The sequence below is a fragment of the Bos indicus genome, chromosome 14, assembly GCF_029378745.1.
Source record: "Bos indicus isolate NIAB-ARS_2022 breed Sahiwal x Tharparkar chromosome 14, NIAB-ARS_B.indTharparkar_mat_pri_1.0, whole genome shotgun sequence".
NCBI lineage: Eukaryota > Metazoa > Chordata > Mammalia > Artiodactyla > Bovidae > Bos > Bos indicus.
The window spans coordinates 73414853-73435268 of NC_091773.1; the positions used below are offsets into that span (position 1 = coordinate 73414853).

The 20416-nt window shown below is 39.0% G+C and overlaps 1 protein-coding gene across 3 annotated transcripts in view; it reads right to left on the reverse strand.

The window, feature by feature from the left end:
• Positions 1-20416, reverse strand: part of SLC26A7 (solute carrier family 26 member 7) — a 151482-nt gene that overhangs the window by 70725 nt on the left and 60341 nt on the right. For 2 of the 3 annotated variants that reach the window (XR_011570674.1, XM_019973813.2), the window contains exons 5-8: positions 19311-19463; positions 15188-15270; positions 5559-5706; positions 3133-3246 (exon numbers count right to left, since the gene is read on the reverse strand). Coding sequence is in view for 2 of the 3 variants with exons in the window: in XM_019973813.2 (XP_019829372.2) it covers positions 3133-3246; positions 5559-5706; positions 15188-15270; positions 19311-19463 (498 nt within the window). In the remaining variant the exon portion in view is untranslated. Of the gene's footprint in view, positions 1-3132; positions 3247-5558; positions 5707-15187; positions 15271-19310; positions 19464-20416 lie in introns of those variants that run through there. The other variant, XM_070802929.1, reaches the window with a different exon arrangement.

Below are 20416 nucleotides of genomic sequence, written 5' to 3' on the forward strand. Positions count from 1 at the left end.
TTTCATGGCTGCAGTCACCATCTGCAGTGATTTTGGAGCCCCCCAAAATAAAGTCTGACACTGTTTCCACTGTTTCCCCATCTATTTGCCATAAAGTGATGGGACGGGATGCCATGATCTTCGTTTTCTGAATGTTGAACTTTAAGCCAACTTTTTCACTCTCCACTTTCACTTTCATCAAGAGGCTTTTGAGTTCCTCTTCACTTTCTGCCATAAGGGTGGTGTCATCTGCATATCTGAGGTTATTGATATTTCTCCCGGCAATCTTGATTCCAGCTTGTGTTTCTTCCAGTCCGGCGTTTCTCATGATGTATTCTGCATATATGTTAAATAAACAGGGTGACAATATACAGCCTTGATGTATTCCTTTTCTTATTTGGAACCAGTCTGTTGTTCCATGTCCAGTTCTAACTATTGCTTCCTGACGTGCATACAAATTTCTCAAAAGGCAGATCAGGTGGTCTGGTATTCCCATCTCTTTCAGAATTTTCCACAGTTTATTGTGATCCACACAGTCAAAGGCTTTGGCATAGTCAATAAAGCAAAAATAGATGTTTTTCTGGAACTCTCTTGCTTTTTCCATGATCCAGCAGATGTTGGCAACTTGATCTCTGGTTCCTCTGCCTTTTCTAAAACCAGCTTGAACATCAGGAAGTTCACGGTTCACATATTGCTGAAGCCTGGCTTGGAGAATTTTGAGCATTACTTGACTAGCATGTGAGATGAGTGCAACTGTGCGGTAGTTTGAGCATTCTTTGGCATTGCCTTTCTTTGGGATTGGAATGAAAACTGACCTTTTCCAGTCTTGTGGCCACTGCTGAGTTTTCCAAATTTGCTGGCATATTGAATGCAGTACTTTCACAGCATCATCTTTCAGGATTTGGAATAGCTCAATTGGAATTCTATCACCTCCACTAGCTTTGTTCATAGTGATGCTTTCTAAGGCCCACTTGACTTCACGTTCCAGGATGTCTGGCTCTAGGTCAGTGATCACACCATCGTGATTATCTGGATCATGAAGATCTTTTTTTGTACAATTCTTCTGTGTATTCTTGCCATCTCTTCTTAATATCTTCTGCTTCTGTTAGGTGCCTTTTATTTCTTCTGAAGTCTAACGAAGAGAATACCATGCAGAACTGATGAAAGGAAATCTCACACACTCATCCTTGTAAGAAACCAGGTGGAAATCACTATAGAATCCTAGAATTTTATAGCTGTAAGTCTTCAGAGCAAGGAATGATATGTGATTACACTATGTATTAAACATTCAAATTTAGATTACAAATATTTGAGAGTTTGCAAAAATGTTTCTGCCAATGCACATTATGAACTTATGCTTTAAATCACGAGCTGCCTAAAAATCAAACTGTCATGTAAAACAACGGTGAATGAGAATTACACATCTTTGCTGATGAGTTGTGGCAATAATATGTGATACTATTATAGATTCAGATTTTGTTACTGCTTCCCCTCTGCACCATGGTACATTCAATAATTTTATTACTTGTATGCTACATTTTAATGTTCATTTACCCATCTTTCTCTTCCCACTTTATCCCAAGGTCAAGAATATACACTTTTCAAATTTACTCTTCTACAACACCCCCAAAAGGACTTAATATAAGGTAGGCTACTAAAAAATGGGTTTCCCAGGTTGCTCAATAGGTAAAGGTTCCACTTGCAATGCAAGAGACACCACTTGGATCCCTGGTCCAAGAAGATCCTACATGCCGCAGAGCAACAAAGCTGTGAGCCACAACTCCTGAGCCCACGTGCTGCAACTCCTGAAGCCCATGTCTAGAGCGCACGCTCTGCAACAAGAGAAGCCGCTGCAGTGCGGAGCCCACGCAGGGCGACAAAGAGCGCCCCCCACCGACTGCAACTAGAGAAAGCCTGTGTGCAGCAACAAAGACCCATCACCGCCAAATAATAAAATTTAAAAGTCCTAAAAATAAAATAAAATATGCATGAATTGTTTTAACAGTGGTTAGCTGTTCATGTTAATTTATTAAATAAACACACACATGAATTTCCTTGTATAGAACAGTGGTTAAGAATGCAAGATTTGGAGTAAATCTATCTGGATTAAAATCTCAGCTCTGCCACTTCCTAGCTCCGTGACCTAGGTAAGTTAGTTTAACCCTCTTTTCCTGAATGTTCTCATGTGGAAACCTATGATAATAATTATGCCTCCTTCATTGAGTTTCTTAAAATATTAAAGTTCATTTATTTAAAAAAGCATGACATGCAATTCCTGGCATATAACTCAATATATGCTTCCACCACCACCACCACCATCCTCACCATCACAGAATCATCTTAATTATCACCATTGATATCTTACTGCTGCTGCTAAGTCACCTCAGTCGTGTCCAACTCTGTGCGACCCCATAGACGGCAGCCCACCAGGCTCCCCCGTCCCTGGGATTCTCTAGGCAAGAACACTGGAGTGGGTTGCCATTTCCTTCTCCAATGCATGAAAGTGAAAAATCAAAGTGAAGTCGCTCAGTCGTGTCCAACTCCTGGCGACCCCATGGACTGTAGCCTACCAGGCTCCTCTGTCCATGTGATTTTCCAGGCAAGAGCACTGGAGTGGGGTGCCATTGCCTTCTCATGATATCTTACTAGTATCCAGCATAATAACTAGTGTACAGGAGGCTCTAAAATGTCAAATTGATTTGAGTTCCTAAAACACACAATTGTTTCATTAAGCCAAAATGTGCATAGACATTGTATTATTCATTCATATACTTGTACATTTCTATAGACAGGAATGTCAGTATCAAGGACTGATGTTGCAACAATGGTTTTCATTCTATTTAAAGGAAATGAACTAAGATTTTAAAATTTCAAACTGACGGGTTAGATTAGCAAAAAGGAAAATCAGAGGCACCACTAGAGGGAGCTTTTGCTCAACGATTGACAACAAGAAAACTGCCGCTAGTACAGGACTTTTTCCCCTTTTTTCTGCTCATTCAGCTTCTCAAGGACCGTTTCTAAGAAAGAGAACAGATAAACTGCCTTGATGCTAGTTTTAAGAGACTGAAGAAATAGCAATAGTCTCAGGAATTTAGAGAGACGCGCACTCCTCTCCTTCTCAGTCCTTCTGTGCCTGTTGAAGAATGAAGTTACCTGTGTCTTTGCTCCTGTGCTGTACAGGCCAGCAGTTCTTCCCATGGCAGCCGCACTTGGTATACAGAAGAAGAATGAAGCAATCACGTTGCTGAGGCCATGGGCCAGGAATTCCTATAGGAATGATAACAGAGAAATGTATCATTTCCTAATCACAATCCACTTTCAGCGTGTGTGTGTGTGTGTGTGTGTGTGTGTGTGTGTGTGTGAGGTGTGCTCAGTCATGCCCAACTCTTTGCGACACCATGGACTATAGCCGGCCAGACTCCTCTGTCCATGGAGGAGTCTGTTTATTGAGGCAAGAACACTGGAGTGGGTTGCCATTTCCTACGTCATGCGATCTTCCTGACCCAGGGATGGAACCTGCATCGCTAGCGTCTCCTGCACTGACAGGTGGATTCTTACCACCGTGCCACCTGGGAAGCCCAAAATTTAGAGGCCACAGATAAAGCTTGTCATAGAATGAGACGTCTTTTGTACTCTATTTCTGTTCTCTCCACTAGTTGTAATTTAACCATCATTCTAACAATAGCTAACATTTATTGAGTGCTTACAGTGAGCCAGAAACTGCTCTGAGCCCTTTACTCATTTGATCCTTGTAACAATAACAACTTTACAGGGAAACACAAGGTATTTATTGTATCCGTTGCCAATTACTCAGGTTTCAAGTTAATACAATAAAGGGTTTTGTTCCCACCACTCCACCTATCACCTCCAGAGTGCTAAATCCAATGGTTAATTCCTACCTCCCCTGGCAGTAAAAGTGGCATTTGACACAATCGCTCACATTCTCCGCCTTAAAGCCTCCTTCCTGGTCCTTCTTGAGCCTCTCACCCTCCTGGTTTCCTCCGACCTCCCTGGCCACCACTTCTCAGCCTCCTCTGTGGCCCCTTCTCATACAAACAATCGCAAATATCGAACCACTTCTTTCTCTATTCTGAGCTACCCAAAAACATGTTGACAGCTGCCATATTTATATCTCCAAGCCTAGACCACTCTTTTGAACTCCAGACTGATATAGGCAACCTATTACTCAGCATTTTCATTTGAATGGTTAACAGTTATCCCAAGCTTAATTAATCAGACTATTGCTCCACATACTCCCACTCTGGTCCTCCCACACCCTTCCCTACCTCAAGCTCTATATGTTTGGACCAAAAGCTTTAGACAGAGTCTTGACTTCCCCTTTGCCCAGATGGTGCCCACATCCAATTCATAATCTATCCAGTTCCCACCTCCTTCATTGCTACATCCTGGTCCAAGTCATCGGATGTCACCTGGATTCCTGCAGAAGCTTCCTAATACTTTTCTGCTTCTGCTGTTGCCAGGAACACAGATACAAAACCCTGCCCTCACAGACTGGTGTTCTAGTGGAGGGCTGCTACCAATAAAGAAGATGAATACAGAAAGTAAAACAGAGAGCAGATAAGTTTTGGAGATTAGGATTTTAGCTTACCAAGAAAGGCCTCTCTAAGAAGGAAATATTTAAATAAAGGAGGAATGCAGCTACTTGAGGGTATAGAATTTCTGGAAAAGGGAACAGCGAGTACAGACATCTTGAGCTAGCAACATAGCTAGTAAACTCAAGTAAAAAACAAGGAAGGAAGTGAGGCTGGAACAGGCTACAAAAAAAATATGAGATCATAGAGGAAAAGGGATGGTAGCAAGGTCAGGTAGGGCCTTGGAAGCCTTGGCAATAGGCTTTTAATCTAAGTACTATGGGAAGCCACTGGGAGATTTTGAGATGAATAAAGACATGGTCTGTGTTATACACCATTGTATCCCTTGTTCCTAGACTGGTGTCTGCTATACAGTAGGGTTCAAAACAAATCTGTTGAATGAATAAATCTGCTTTTTTACAGATGAGAAAACTGCGGCATAGAAACCATTTCAGAGTGAGATTTAGACATAGGTACTTTGGCCTTCTAACCACTACTGCACAGCTATGTGTGCAGACCTGTGTAGGAATGTAGGGCCATGGGGTTTGAGACCAAACACTAGCAGAAGTAGATTCAGAAACAGTCTCAATAAAATCTTCATCCTTTGTATGCTAAGAAACCCTTTCATCCTTTGGTTTTTTACTAAGAAGAGTAATACTGTTATTTGTACTTTGAAATCCGAACTTTTTTTAAAAGTTGGCAGGCAATCATAAATATATTTAGATTTTCTCCTAAAAACAAAAGGAACATCAAGATATCCCTCTATTTAAAAACAAAAGTGTACCATAACCAACCCACGAAGCTCAAATTTTCACCTTTCTATCAATGATTTACAGATTTTTGTTTCAGTTTGTCCTACCCATTCTTGTTACACACTTAGGAGAGCTGTATTTTTCATAAGGTCAACATTTTCAGCATCTGGGAGTATACGTCAAAATGATACAGTAGCTATGGAGAGGTGTGGAGAGGCACTGGGACATACTACACCTGATTGTCATCAACTGAATATCTGAATTTTTTGGCAGATCCTTGTGCAAGAGCCAATGAGGCCACATAGCCTACAAGTGCCACTCCAAAGGCTTCAGTGATGACCGCAGAGAGGATGTTCATTGGGGGAGCTCGAGGTGGAGGAATTCTGTGAAAGAAAGACCATACGGAACTCATCAACTCACATGTAATTTCTTTAACAACTTGCAGCAAATTCAAGTATGGTAATGACTCTGAAGTTGACACAAAATGCATGAAACACCCCTGAGAAAACCAAGAAGCTTGCCCTTAGAAGCCTTTGATTCTCCACGTTTTTTTGGAGAAAAGCAAAATCACAAAGAACACCAAAGAGAGAGCACCACGCATTTAACTTGCATTTACTCCCAGGAAATTTAAGTTATAGCACAGAAACTTTGACTCAACAAAAACTTCCTGCATCAGAACAAAAGCACATTCGGAACATTCTTTTATTGAATCTTTTGAAACATTTATGTGGCTGGCACTGGAAACTGTGTTTCCTGCCTTGAATGCCACAGTGCTGTATGCAAACACTAGTCTACTGTGAGCTGTGATTCTTTGAGCCAATCCTTAAGTTTACCATTGAGTTAATTATGTTTTTAACTTGATCCTTTCATGGTGCACTTAATGATTGTTAAAAAAAGAGACAACAGACCCACTGTGGAGTCATTCGTGCTAAGCCCCACGTAAGCAAATCAGGAATTAATGCCTAACTTAAGTGAAATTTCACCTTATTCCAGGAATGTAACCTGAGTCAGTCAGCCTGGAATCACCTGGTCAACACCAGTGAGGTAATGTGCCCTTCCATACCCCATAGGAAGGTGAACTTACCTGAAACAATCCACTCTGCTAAAACTCCCTGTTCCTGTCCTCCTTCTGACTAAAACACCTTTTATTTTGTTTAGCTCTTCAGAGCTCCTTTCGATTTGATAGATGGGCTGCTGCTCAATTAAGGAATTATTGAATAAACCCAACAGACCTCTAAATGTACTTAGTTGAATTTTATTTTGTGACTCTATGTACCACATCTTATGAAAAATATCTATATAGGCTCCATCTACCCTCTGTTGCAAAACATGGGACCACATAAGAGCTAACACTGTTTCTCAGTTTTACTTTTTGTTATTTTTTATTGCAGTGTAGCAGACTAACAACACTGTGATAATTTCAGGTGGGACCCAAAAGGACTCAGCCATACATACATATGTATCCACTCTTTCCCAAACTCCCCTCCCATCCCGGCTGCTGCTAATATTGAGCAGAGTTCCATGTGCTATGGAAGGTCTTTGCTGGTTACCCATGTTAAATAGAGCAGCGTGTACATGCCCATGCCAAACTCCTTAACTACCCTTTCCCCAATCTTTCCCCCGAACAACCATAAGTTTCTTCTTTAAGTTTGTGAGTCTCTTTCTGTTCTGTAAGTACATTTGTATCATTTTTTTTTTAGATTCCACATATAAAGAATATCATACAATATTTCTCCTTCTCTATCTGACTTACTTCATTCACTACGACAATCTCTAGGCCCTTCCATGTTGCCGCACATGACATTATTTCATTCCTTTTAATGGCTGAGTAATATTTCATTGTATACACATACAATTATCCATTACTGTCAATAGACATTTAGGTTGCTTCCATTTCTTGGCTAGTGTATACAGTGCTGCAATGAACACAGGGTGCATGTACCCTTTCAGATTATATTTTGCTCCAGATATATCCCCAGGAGTGGGATTGCAGGATCATATGGTAGCTCTGTTTTGAGATTTTTAAGGAACCTCCATACTGTGCTACATAGTGGCAGTACCACGTTACATTCACACCAACAGTGTAGGCGGGTTCCCTTCTCTCCACAGCCTCTCCAGCATTTACTGTTTGTGGATGACCATTGTGGTTTGATGATGACCATTCTGGCTGGAAAATGGTCAGGGGAAGCCTGGCATGCTGCAGTCCACGGGGTCACAAAGAGTCGGACACGATGGAGTGACTAAATAACAACAAATTCTGGCTGGTGTGAGATGATATTTCACTGAAGTTTTGAATTGCTTTTGTCTAGTAATTAGTGATGTTGAACAGCTTTTCATGTGCTTCTTGGTCATTGGTATATCTTCTTTTTAGAAATGTCTATTTAGGTCTTCTGCCCATTTTTAAACTGGATTATTTATTTTAATGCTGTTAAGTATCACGAGCTGTTGGTAAGTGTTGGAAACTAATTCCTTGTCAGTCACATTCTTAGCAAATATTTTTTCCCAGTATGTGTGCTGTCTTTTTGTTTTCTTTATTGTTTCCTTTGCTAAGCAAAAGTTTTGAGTTTAAGTACATCTTATTTGCATATTTTTGTTTTTATTTCCATTATTCTGGGAGACAGATTAAAAAAGATAGCGCTGTGATTTACATCAGAGTGCCCTGCCTATGTTTTCCTCTGGGAATGTTATAGTGTTCATTGTCATATTTAGATCTGGACTGGAAGAAACACAAGCTGGAATCAAGATTGCCGGGAGAAATATCAATAACTTCAGATATGCAGATGACACCACCCTTATGGCAGAAAGTGAAGAGGAACTAAAAAGCCTCTTGATGAAAGTGAAAGTGGAGAGTTAAAAAGTTGGCTTAAAGCTCAACATTTAGAAAACGAAGATCATGACATCCGGTCCCATCACTTCATGGGAAATAGATGGGGAAACAGTGGAAACAGTGTCAGACTTTATTTTTTTAGGCTCCAAAATCACTGCAGATGGTGACTGCAGCCATGAAATTAAAAGACGCTTACTCCTTGGAAGGAAAGTTATGACCAACCTAGATAGCATATTCAAAAGCAGAGATGTTACTTTGCCAACAAAGGTCCGTCTAGTCAAGGCTATGGTTTTTCCAGTGGTCATGTATGGATGTGAGAGTTGGACTGTGAAGAAGGCTGAGTGCCGAAGAATTGATGCTTTTGAACTGTGGTGTTGGAGAAGACTCTTGAGAGTCCTTGGACTGCAAGGAGATCCAACCAGTCCATTCTGAAGATCAGCCCTGGGATTTCTTTGGAAGGAATGATGCTAAAGCTAAAACTCCAGTACTTTGGCCACCTCATTCGAAGAGTTGACTCATTGGAAAAGACTCTGATGCTGGGAGGGATTTAGGGCAGGAGAAGAAGGGGACGACAGAGGATGAGATGGCTGGATGGCATCACTGACTCGATGGACGTGAGTCTGGGTGAACTCTGGGAGTTGGTGATGGACAGGGAGGCCTGGCGTGCTGCGATTCATGGGGTCGCAAAGAGTCGGACACGACTGAGCGACTGAACTGAACTGAACTGAAACCATTTTGAGCTTATTTTTCTGTATGGTGTCAAAGAATGATCTAATTTCACTTTTTAACATGTGGGCTTTGCTGGTGGCTCAGAAGGTAAAGAATTCACCTGCTATGTGGGAGACCTGGATTCAGTCCCTGGGTGGAAAAGATCCCCTGGAGGAGGGCATGGCAACCCACTCCAGGACTTCCCTGGTAGCTCAGCTAGTAAACAATCCACCTGCAAAACAGGAAACCCTGGGTTGATCCTAGATCAGGAAGATCCCCTGGAGAAGGGATAGGCTACCCACTGCAGTATTCTTGGGCTTCCCTGGTGGCTCAGGTAAACAATCTGCCTGCAATGTGGGAGACCTGAGTTAGATCTCTAGGTTGGATCTCTGGAAAAGGGTATGTGAACCCACTCCAGTATTCTTGCCTGGAGAATCCCCATGGACAGAGGAGCCTGGTGAACTACAGTCCATGGGGTAGCAAAGGGTTGGACATAACTAAGCAACTAAATACACAGCACACAAATTTCATTTTTTACATGTCGCTGTCCAATTTTCCCAGTACCATTTGTTGAAGAGACCATCTTTCCAACATTATGTTGTCTTGCCTCCTTTGTCATAGATTAATTGACCAGAAGTGTGTGAGTTTATTTCTGCACTTTCAATCCTGTTCCATTAATGTTTCTATTTTTATTCTAGTCCTATCCTGTTTTGATTTGTAGTATAATCTGAAATCAGGGCACATGGTTCTTTGAGCTCTGTTTTTCTTTCTCAAGATTGCTTTGGCCATTCTGGGTCTATTGCATCTCCATACAAATTCTAAGGTTTTTTGTTCTACTTCTGTGAAAAATGCCACTGGTGATTTGATAGGGATTGCATTGAATCTGTAGATTGCCTTGGGTAGTATGGTAATTTTGCCAATATTGATTCTTCTAATCTACAAACATGTTATATCTTTCCATCTCTTTGTGTCTTTGATTTCTTTCATCAGCATATTATAGTTTTCTGAGTATAGGTCTTTTGTCTCTTCAAATAAGCTTATTCCTAGGTATTTTATTCTTTTTGGTGTGATAATAAATGGAACTGTTTCTTGAATTTCTCTTACTAATATTTCATTGTTAATGTATAGAAATGCAAGTGATTTCTGTGTATTAATTTTGTAACTTGCAAATCTTTCTTGTTGTTCAGTTGCTCAGTCGTATCTGACTCTTTACGACCCCATGGACTGCACTGCAGCCGGCTCCCCTGTCCCTCACTACCCCCCAGAGTTTGCTCAAACTCATGTCCATTGAGTCGGTGATGCCATCCAACCATTTCATCCTCTGTCATCCCCTTCTCCTCCCACCTTCAATCTTTCCCAACATCAGGGTCTTTTCAAATGAGTCAGCTCCTCGCATCAGGTGGCCAAAGTATTGGAGTTTCAGCTTCAGCATCAGTCCTTCCAATGAATATTCAGGACTGATTTCCTTTAGGATGGACTGGTTGGATCTCCTTGCAGTCCAAGGGACTCCCAAGAGTCTTCTCCAACACCACAGTTCAAAAGCATTTATTCTTCAGTGCTCAGCCTTCCCTATGGTCCAACTCTCACATCCATACATGCCTACTGGAAAACCATAGCTTTGACCATACGAACCTTTGTTGGCAAAGTGATGTCTCTGTTAGTTTTGTAACCTGCAGATTACAAATTTGGTAGATTTTGTAATCTACCAAATTCACTGATGATTTCCAGTAGCTCTCTGGTAGCATCTTTAGGATCTTCTGTGTATAGCATCATGTCATCTGCAAGCAATGACTGTTTTACTTCTTCTTTCCCCATTTGGATTCCTTTTATTCTTTTTCTTCTCTGATTACCATGGATTGGACTTCCAAACTATGTTCGATAAAAGTGATGAGAGTGGGATTCTTGTCTTCTTCCTGATCTTTGAGGAAATACTTTCAGATTTCCACTGTTGACTATGATGTTAGTCTCTCTATGCCCACTTTCTGGAGACCTTTTAGCAAAAATGGGTGCTGAATTTTATCAAAACCTTTTTTGATTAATTGAGATGATCATGAGTTTTTTATTCTTCATTTATTGTGGTTTATCACATTGACTGATATGTAGATCTTGAAAAATACTTGCATCCCTGGTATGAAGCCCATTTGATCAATGGGCATGATCTTTTTAATGTATTGTGGGATTCAGATTGTTAGTATTTTGTTGAGAATTTTTGCATCTATGGTCATCGGTGATATTGGCCTGTAATTTTCTTTTTTCGTGGTATCCTTTTCTGATTTTGGTATCAGGGTGATGGTGGCCTCATAAAATGAGTTTGGAAATGTTCCTTCCTCTGCAATTTTTTGAAACAGTTTCAGAAGGATAGGTGTTAGCTCTTCCTAAATGTTTGATAGAATTTGACTGTGAAGCCATCAGGGCCTGGACTTTTGTTTGGTGGGAGTTTTTTATTCCCAGTTGTAATTTCAGTGTTTGTGACTGGTCTGCCATATTTTCTGATTCTTCCTGATTCAGTCTTGGGAGACCGTATCTTTCTAAGAATATGTCCATTTCTTCAAGGTCATCCATTTTATTAGCACGCAGTTGTTCACAGTAGTCTTTTATGATCCTTTGTATTTCTGTGGAGTCAGTTGTAACTTTTTTTACTACTAATTTTATTGATTTGAGTCTTCTCCCTTTTTTTTTTCTTGATGAGTCTGGCTAAAGGTTTATCAATTTTGCTTGTCAAGGAACCATCTCTTAGTTTCATCAGTATTTACAATTATTTTCTCTGTCTCTATTTCATTAATTTCTGCTCTGATCTTTATGATTTATTTCCTTCTACTTAACTTCAGGTTTTATTTGTTCTTTCTCTAGTTGTTTTAAGTGTAAGGTTAGGCTTTTTTTCTTGTTTCTTGAGGTAAGAGTGGTAGGAGTATATTGCTATAAACTTCTTTCTTAGAACTGCTTTTGCAGCATCCCATAGATTTTGGGAGAATCCCAGGGACGAGGGAGCCTGGTGGGCCGCCGTCTATGGGGTCACACAGAGTTGGACATGACTGAAGCGACTTAGCAGCAGCATAGGTTTTGGAAGGTTTAACTTTTGTTTTTATTGTCTCTAGTTTTTAAATTTCTTCTTTGATTTCTTCAGTGATCCATCGCTTATTTAGTAGCATATTGTTTAGCTGCCACGTTTGTGTTTTTTTTAATTGGAGGACAATTGCTTTACAATATTGTGTTGGTTTCTGCTGTACATCAATATGAATCAGCCACAGGTATACACATGTCCCCTCCCTCCTGAGCCCCCTTCCCATCTTCCACCCCATCCCACCCGTCTGGTTTGTCACAGAGCACTTCGTTGAGCTCCCCATGTCACACGGCAAGTTCCCACTTGCCCTCTATTTTACATTGGTAATGTGTATATTTACACACTATTCTCTCAGTTTGTCCCCCTCCTCTAGTCCACAAGTCTTTTCTCTATGTCTGCATCTCCACTGCTGCTCTGCAAATGGGTTCTGTTTTGAGGTGCTCCTATGTTGGGTGCATATATATTTATAATTGTTTTATCTTTTTCTTGGATTGAATTATTGATCATTATGTAGTGTCCTCCTTGTTTCTTACAACAGCCTTTGCTTTAAAGCCTACTTTTTCTGATATGAGTATTGCTGCTCCAGTTTTATTACAATTTCCACGTGCATAGAATACATTCTCCCATTCCTTTACTCTCAGTCTGTGAGTGTCCCTAGGTCTGCAGTGGGTCTTCTATAGACAGCATACATATGGGTCTTTTTTTAATCCACCCAGCAAATCCATTGCCTTTGGTTGGCGCATCTAATCCATTTACATTTAAGGTAAGTATCAACATGTATGATCTTATTACCATTTTCTTAATTGTTCTGGGTTTATATGTGTAAATCTTTTCCTTGTCTTAAGTTTGTGCCTAGAGTACCTTTAGCATTTGCTGTAAAGCTGATTTGGTACTAGTGAATTCTCTTAATTTTTGTTTGTCTGTAAAACTTTTGATTTCTCCATCAAATCTGAACAAAGTCATGCTGGGTAGAGTATTCTTGGTTGTAAGTTCTTCCCTTTCATCACCTTAAATACATTGTTCCATCCCTTTCTGACTTGTAGAATTCTGGTTGACAAATCAGCTGATAATACATAAAACATACAAGGGGATATGTCATTCTTCCCTTGTTGCTTTTAACATTTTATGTTTGTCTCAAATTTTTGTCAGTTTGATTGCTATGTGTCTTGGTGTATTCCTCCTTGGGTTTATCCTAACTAGGACTCTCTGCACTTCAAGGATTTGGTTGATTATTTCCTTTCCCATGTTAGGGAAGTTTTCAACCATTATCTCTTCAAATATTTTTTCAGGTGCTTTCTCTCTTTCTTCCCCTTCTGGCACCCTTATAATTTGAATGCTGGTGCATTTAATGTTGTCTCAGAAGTCTCTTAGGCTGTCTTCATTTCTTTTCATTCTTTCTTCTATATTCTGCTTTGCTGCAATGATTTCCACCATTTTGTCTTTCAGGTTACTTATCCATTCTTCTTCCTCAGTTATTCTGCTATTGATTCCTTCTAGTGGATTTTTCATCTCCATTTCTTTGTCTTTTAGCTCTTCTAGGTCTTTGGTAAACATTTCTTGCATCTTCTCCATTCTTTTCCCAGGATCTCGGATCATCTTTACTATCATTCTGAACTCTTTTTTCGGAAGCTTGCCCTCTCCACTTCATTTAATTGTTCTTTTAGTTTGATTTTATCTTGTTCCTTCACCTGGAACAAAATCCTCTGGCTTTTCATTTTGATTAACTTTCTGTGGTTGTGGTTTTTGTTCTTCAAGTTGTGGGATTGTAGTTCTTCCTGCTTCTTCTGTCTGCCCTCTGGTGGATAAGGCTACAAGGCTTGTGCAACTTCTGTTTCTCAGTTTTAAACAACTGTTTAAAATATTTCTTCCAACTAATACCTATTGTCTTTTTTTTTTTGAAAACCACTTGAGCCAAAGTATCATTGTTTATTTATCCCTGATGATGCTATGTGACACTTACCTCCTCTCTTTAAAGAAAAATCGCTCTGGGGCAACAGTAGAAGAAAAGGGGGAAATAATTTACATTGATGTAATACTGAGCATGTAAACTGAATGCTCAGCACTTTCACAGTAGCAGTTTTATTAAATTCTCCCCACAATCCCCACATCAAGTACCATGAGTGTAATGTATAGAGAAGAAAACATTCTTAAAAATGTATCTTAATCACAAAGTGATGGTAGAGCTGGGATTCAACCTTAGCTCCATCTCTTATCAATGCCATACTTTTTCTATGATTCTTTAAGAAGATGAGTTTGTAAAAGTCACTCAAAATAAAGGATAACTAGACTAGATGAAGGAGAGGCAAGGTATTTTTGGCCACTCCCTCAAGTTTAACCCTAAGTCAAACTTATTTGTACCATTACAGGCCCTAAGATATATACATAAAAGTGTTTCAAACTATACGAAATTTTGTTTCATGAAAATCAAGCTTGCCTAATTATTAATAATGACAAATTAACCTATAGGAATAAAAAAACAATAAACTGAATTTGAAGGTAAAGTAGAGAACCCTTCAGAAAACACAAGATGATTCCAATAATCACTATTGGCCTATGTCTGGAAGATAAAAATATAGAGAAGCCAACAACTCTAATTTTGCCCCAAATCTATAAATATTGGTATATAGCACAGCCCATTAAAAGAGAATAATTCATAAGACATCCTCTTTCTCCCCTAAGATGATGTTGCTTTCTTTCAGGCTATATTTGGAAAACTATTTTGTATTTTCAGGGTGAACACGTCTTCCTTTTGTTAATCTTCTCTTCATGTCCAAAGGAAGGCTTTAAGACAGGTGGGAAACATGCTCTCTTTTCTATTTCCACTGTCTTTCACCAGTGCACACCATTCATGTCTATATGTTTGCTATTTCAGATGATGCTTGTGTATTTTTACTATATTTTAAGTGAAATAAAAATAGTCATAGGAATGTGTGAGTGGAAGAGGGAAGACTAGAGCATGACTCTAATTTGGAAATTCAGTGTTCTGCTTTCTTTTTCAAGTGATGTGCATTAATAATCTCCAAATCTTTTACTTGAAGCAATACTGTAAAAAATAGTTATCAACTTTTCAAATAATAGATACACACTTTAAGAAGTTATTTTTCTTTATTGTGAACTGCTTCTATCACTGTAAAATAGAAATTAACTAGAATTTTGTACCACATATAGCCTTTGAAAGAAATAAAATTCATACCCACTTACTCCCTATTTGCTTCCTCCATCAACAAACAAACAAAAGGAAAGAGAGAAAGAAAAAAGACTACATTACCCTTTTGGAATATGACCAACTACTTCTAATCCGTATGTGTTTTCCATATTGGTACAATAACAAGTAAAAGATGCAGCAATCATCTGTGTGGTTCCATTTGAAAAAGAGAAAAATAAAATTATTCCTGTCTCTCGAACATCTTAAAACTATTTTTAAAAGCAAACATTATTCATGTGCTCCATGATTATCAAGAGTAATATAGCAGTTGCACAGATTTTTAAAAACTAAGGAAATATGTAAATTAAAAAATCCCTCTGAGATTTGAGAGCACTTAATCTGCAGTCTCAAAAATTAAATGGTGTTACAATAATACAACTTTTATTATATCCTTTCCAATTATAGCAACCCAATTATGTCTGATTCTGAGGGGGTGCAGAATACAGAATATATGAATGTGAGTTTGTGTGTGTGTGTGTGTGTGTGTGCGCACATACCACAGTCCTACCTAAATACTTGTCTCTCATGATATGAAAGAATGTTTTAACACAGAACATTTTCCTTTCATTGGAGTAGTCACCAAAGAGTTTAAGATGCTGCATCAATATTCCTAATGTAGGTTAGTAATTGATGATTTACAGTCTCCTTGAATAATCTTGAATTTTGAGCTTTTGCTATTTCTTGGAGAAAAACATGCTAGTTAATAATGTGTTGAACCCAATATTTTTTGAATTACCTCCCTGGAGTTTAAGGAGCCTGACCCTCTATTGTATGACACACGACAAGCAAGGCCATGTGTTCTCTGCAAGTATCCACAGTCCCCTTTAAAATGTCTGTTCAGAATTCTGTTCAGGACTTGTTCTCACCAGTCATATTAACTTAATGTTTTCCATCCATTTTCACATTGTCTTCATTCTTTTGATTATTTAATAGGTACTGGAAATTTTGCATGGTTATCTATCCGTTTGATATGTGTTTAATCATTTCTATACTATGCTTTTTTGTTAAAAAGAAACACATTAATTACCTAAAGTATAAATTTACCATATACATGGTCAGAAAAAAGGTATTAAAACACACACTAGCAAAATAAGGAATATCTAACAATGTCCAATAATATTACTTTGTAGGGATTTTTACTGTATATTTCTCTTCTTTGTGATATTTAACTGAATTTATAAGATTTCTTAAAACATTAAATAGACTTAAAAAACAAAGGAGACTTGAGAATTTTTTTAAAGGCAATAAAACTTGACAGGTGATAGTTTCAAACTTTATAAATATTATGACATAATTGTACTTTCTAAATACAGTAGTAGTAAAAAACTCAGGCTATTAGGTTGGAATCAGAAGTATTCAAAAATTTCTGATTTCAAAAATCAGAATGTATTCAAAAAATTCTAAGCCAGTTAATACATTTTAATTGCTAATAATTTTCATGAAATATTTACATCATCAGAAAATACTGTGAGCTGTAAAAGAAAATATACCATAGCCACAAGATGCTGAATCCTTATTGAAAATGGAAGAATGCATGGTGTTCAATACACAGAGCCGATATTACAATTAAGTAACTTAAGTCACTAACTTTGTCTTTCAGACAGTGCTTTAGAAGGTTCTAACCTGCCATCTTCCAACTGTAACTCTTCCCATAAAGTGGGAGTTTTGTGGGGACAAAGGGAGGTACCTAACTCAAACCTCATATTTCTGTATCATACACTGAATTCCCAGGAATCTATAATTTCCTGCCAAAGTCTGCTTCCAGATACCTTCCCCAGGTCTCCCCCTCCAGCATGGTCCAAGGAAAGGCCAAGGGACAGTTGTGTGGGTGAAAAGTGGAGATGTGTTTGGAGTTTGGGTGCTGGGGCAAAAATATCCATGTATATACCCATGAATCCCATTGTAGGTGAGATGATGCTGTGAAAGTGCTGCACTCACACGCTAGCAAAGTAATGCTCAAAATTCTTCAAGCCAGGCTTCAACAATACATGAACTGTGAACTTCCAGATGTTCAAGCTGGATTTAGAAAAGGCAGAGGAACCAGAAATCAAACTGCTGACATCTATTCGATCATCGAAACAGCAAGAGAGTTCCAGAAAAACATCTACTTCTGCTTTATTGACTATGTCAAAGCCTTTGACTGTGTGGATCACAACAAACTGTGGAAAATTCTGAAAGAGATGGAAATACCAGACCACCTGACCTGCCTCTTGAGAAATCTGTATGCAGGTCAAGAAGCAATAGATAAAACTGGGCATGGAACAACAGACTGGTTCCAAATAGGAAAAGGAGTACGTCAAGGCTGTATATTGTCACCCTGCCTATTTAACTTATATGCAGAGTACATCATGAGAAACGCTGGGCTGGAAGAAACACAAGCTGGAATCAAGATTGCTGAGAGAAATATCAATAACCTCAGATATGCAGATGACACCACCCTTATGGCAGAAAGTGAAGAACTAAAGATCCCCTTGAAAGTGAAAGAGGAGAGTGAAAAAGTTGGCTTAAAGCTCAACAATCAGAAAACAAAGATCATGGCATCTGGTCCCATCACTTCATGGGAAATAGATGGGGAAACAGTGGAAACAGTGGCTGAGTTTATTTTTCTGGGCTCCAAAATCACTGCAGATGGTGACTGCAGCCATGAAATTAAAAGACGCTTACTCCTTGGAAGGAAAGTTATGACCAACCTAGAGAGCGTATTAAAAAGCAAAGACATTACTTTGTCAACAAAGGTCCATCTAGTCAAAGCTATGGTTTTTCCAGTAGTCATCCATGGATGTGAAAGTTGGACTATAAAGAAAGCTGAGCACCGAAGAATTGATGCTTTTGAACTGTGGTGCTGGAGAAGACTCTTGAGAGTCCCTTGGACTGCAAGGAGATCCAACCTGTCCATCCTAAAGGAAATCAGTCCTGAATATTCATTGGAAGAACTGATGCTGAAGCTGAAACTCCAATACTTTGGCCACCTGATGCAAAGAACTGACTCATTAGAAAAGACCCTGATGCTGGGAAAGATTGAAGGTGGGAGGAGAAGGGGACGACAGAAGATGAGATGGTTGGACAACATCACCAACTCGATGGACGCGAGTTTGAGTAAACACCAGGAGTTGGTGATGGACAGGGAGGCCTGCTGTGCTGCAGTCCATGGGGTCACAAAGAGTCGGACACAACTGAGCAACTGAACTGAGCCTTATGTTCATATAAATAAAACCTATACTATTTCAATAGTATGAAGTAATATTTCAATAGGTGAAATTATTTAGACACTACTTATCACCAATAAAAAGAAACTAAAGCCAATTAATAATAAGTAAATTAGAAGACTGGTTTGCTTAATATTTTATTTTCAGTGTAATGCTTTGTTTAGTTAAGAGTTCCCATCAGAAAGTCAAACCAGGGCTCTGTAACAACCTAGAGGGGTGGGAAAGAGTGGGAGATGGGAGGGAGTTTAAAGAGGGAGGGGACATATGTATACCTATGGCCGATTCATGTTGATGTATGGCAAAAGTCAAACCAATATTGTACAGCAATCACCAATCAAGCAAAAATAAATAAATATAATTTTTTAAAAGAGTTCCCATTAGAGGCTCTTAAAATTTCAAAATGTATTTTTTAATTTCATAAGCCTTAGGAGTAAAGTACAATTTGTTGCTTTGCCAAGTACAGCAACAAAAATATCTCAGAGAATCAGCCTTGGCCACTGAAAATTATGAGAATATCCTTTCAACAAAGAAAAATTAGGTCAGTAAATATAAAAAATCTATCAACCATTAATGGACATTTATTGATTGATAATACTTTATGCAGCATATAGATGCCATATCAAAAAGATGTGGTTTCACTTTTTATTGCTTTATGGAGAATCATGCCAGAGATCTTTTGAGTCTCATCCTTAGAAATGTCTCCATATTTAGAATTTTAGGCTATATGTTCTCTTATTTATCTGAAAATATACAAGCATATGAGAAATTCTGCAAAAATGAGAAACATGTGTGCCTCTTTTAAATTATTGACTCAAAATATTTCCTGTCTTTACATGAATGTATAGCCAAATTTGTCCTGCTTTAATGAGAGACAGGACTAATTGTGGGTTCCTATGGACAGTAAGGTGGGCCTTTGCACATTATCCACAGCAGTTGCAAGCATTGCAGAGAAGAAAGTTAAACGTTCGTTTTGTACTTACCAAAACTAAGTCAACAGGAAGAACAATTTTAATTTTCCTCTTAAACTGTTCATTCAGCTCTTTAACCAGTACAAGCACCACGATGCTTAGCAAGGATAAGAGCAGCGCTTCAAGTTGCACAGACTTGATGTTCTTAAAGATATATGCATAGATCTACAGTAATGAGGAAAAATACAAACAAATTTCAGGGTCATTCACAATATACCAAAATTAAAACCTGGCCCCAGATGAACTCTGTGATGTCTTGCAAAAAAACAGCTGAAAGGGAGAGGAGTGAAACAGTGGGGTGTAGAAGGGTGTATCAGTCAGGGCTGATATAGATAAGGCTATGATTCATTTGCATGTACAGAATTGCTTTCCCCTTGATTCGTCCACCAAACTCAGTGTTTATTCCTTCCTATATAAGGACAATACAACACTTCTCAGTCACTTCAATGGGCAGAGATCTAAAACTCATGCAGATTCACTATTAAGAGCAAATAAGGGCTCTCAAATAACTATAAGCTCTGTTAAGGGCTTCCCTGGTGGCTCAGCAGTAAAGAATCTGCTTTATTCTTGCCTAGAGACACTTGCTCCTTGGAAGAAAAGCTATGACCAACCTAGACAGCATATTAAAAAGCAGAGACATTACTTTGCTGACAAAGGCCCGTCTAGTCAAAGCTATGGTTTTTCCAGTAGTCATGTATGGATGTGAGAGTTGGACTATAAAGAAAGCAGAGCACTGAAGAATTGATGCTTTTGAACTGTGGTGTTGGAGAAGACTCTTAAGAGTCCCTTGGACTGCAAGGAGATCCAACCAGCCCATCCTAAAGGAGATCAGTCCTGGGTGTTCATTGGAAGGACTGATGTTGAAGCTGAAACTCTAATACTTTGGCCACCTGATGCGAAGAACTGACTCATTTGAAAAGACCCTGATGCTGGGAAAGATTGAGGGCAGGAGGAGAAGGGGACGACAGAGGATGAGATGGTTGGATGGCATCACTGACTCAATAGACATGGGTTTGGGTAGGCTCTGGGAGTTGGTGTTGAACAGGGAGGCCTGGTGTGCTGGGGTTCATGGGGTCACAAAGAGTCAGACACGACTGAGTGACTGAACTGAACTGAAC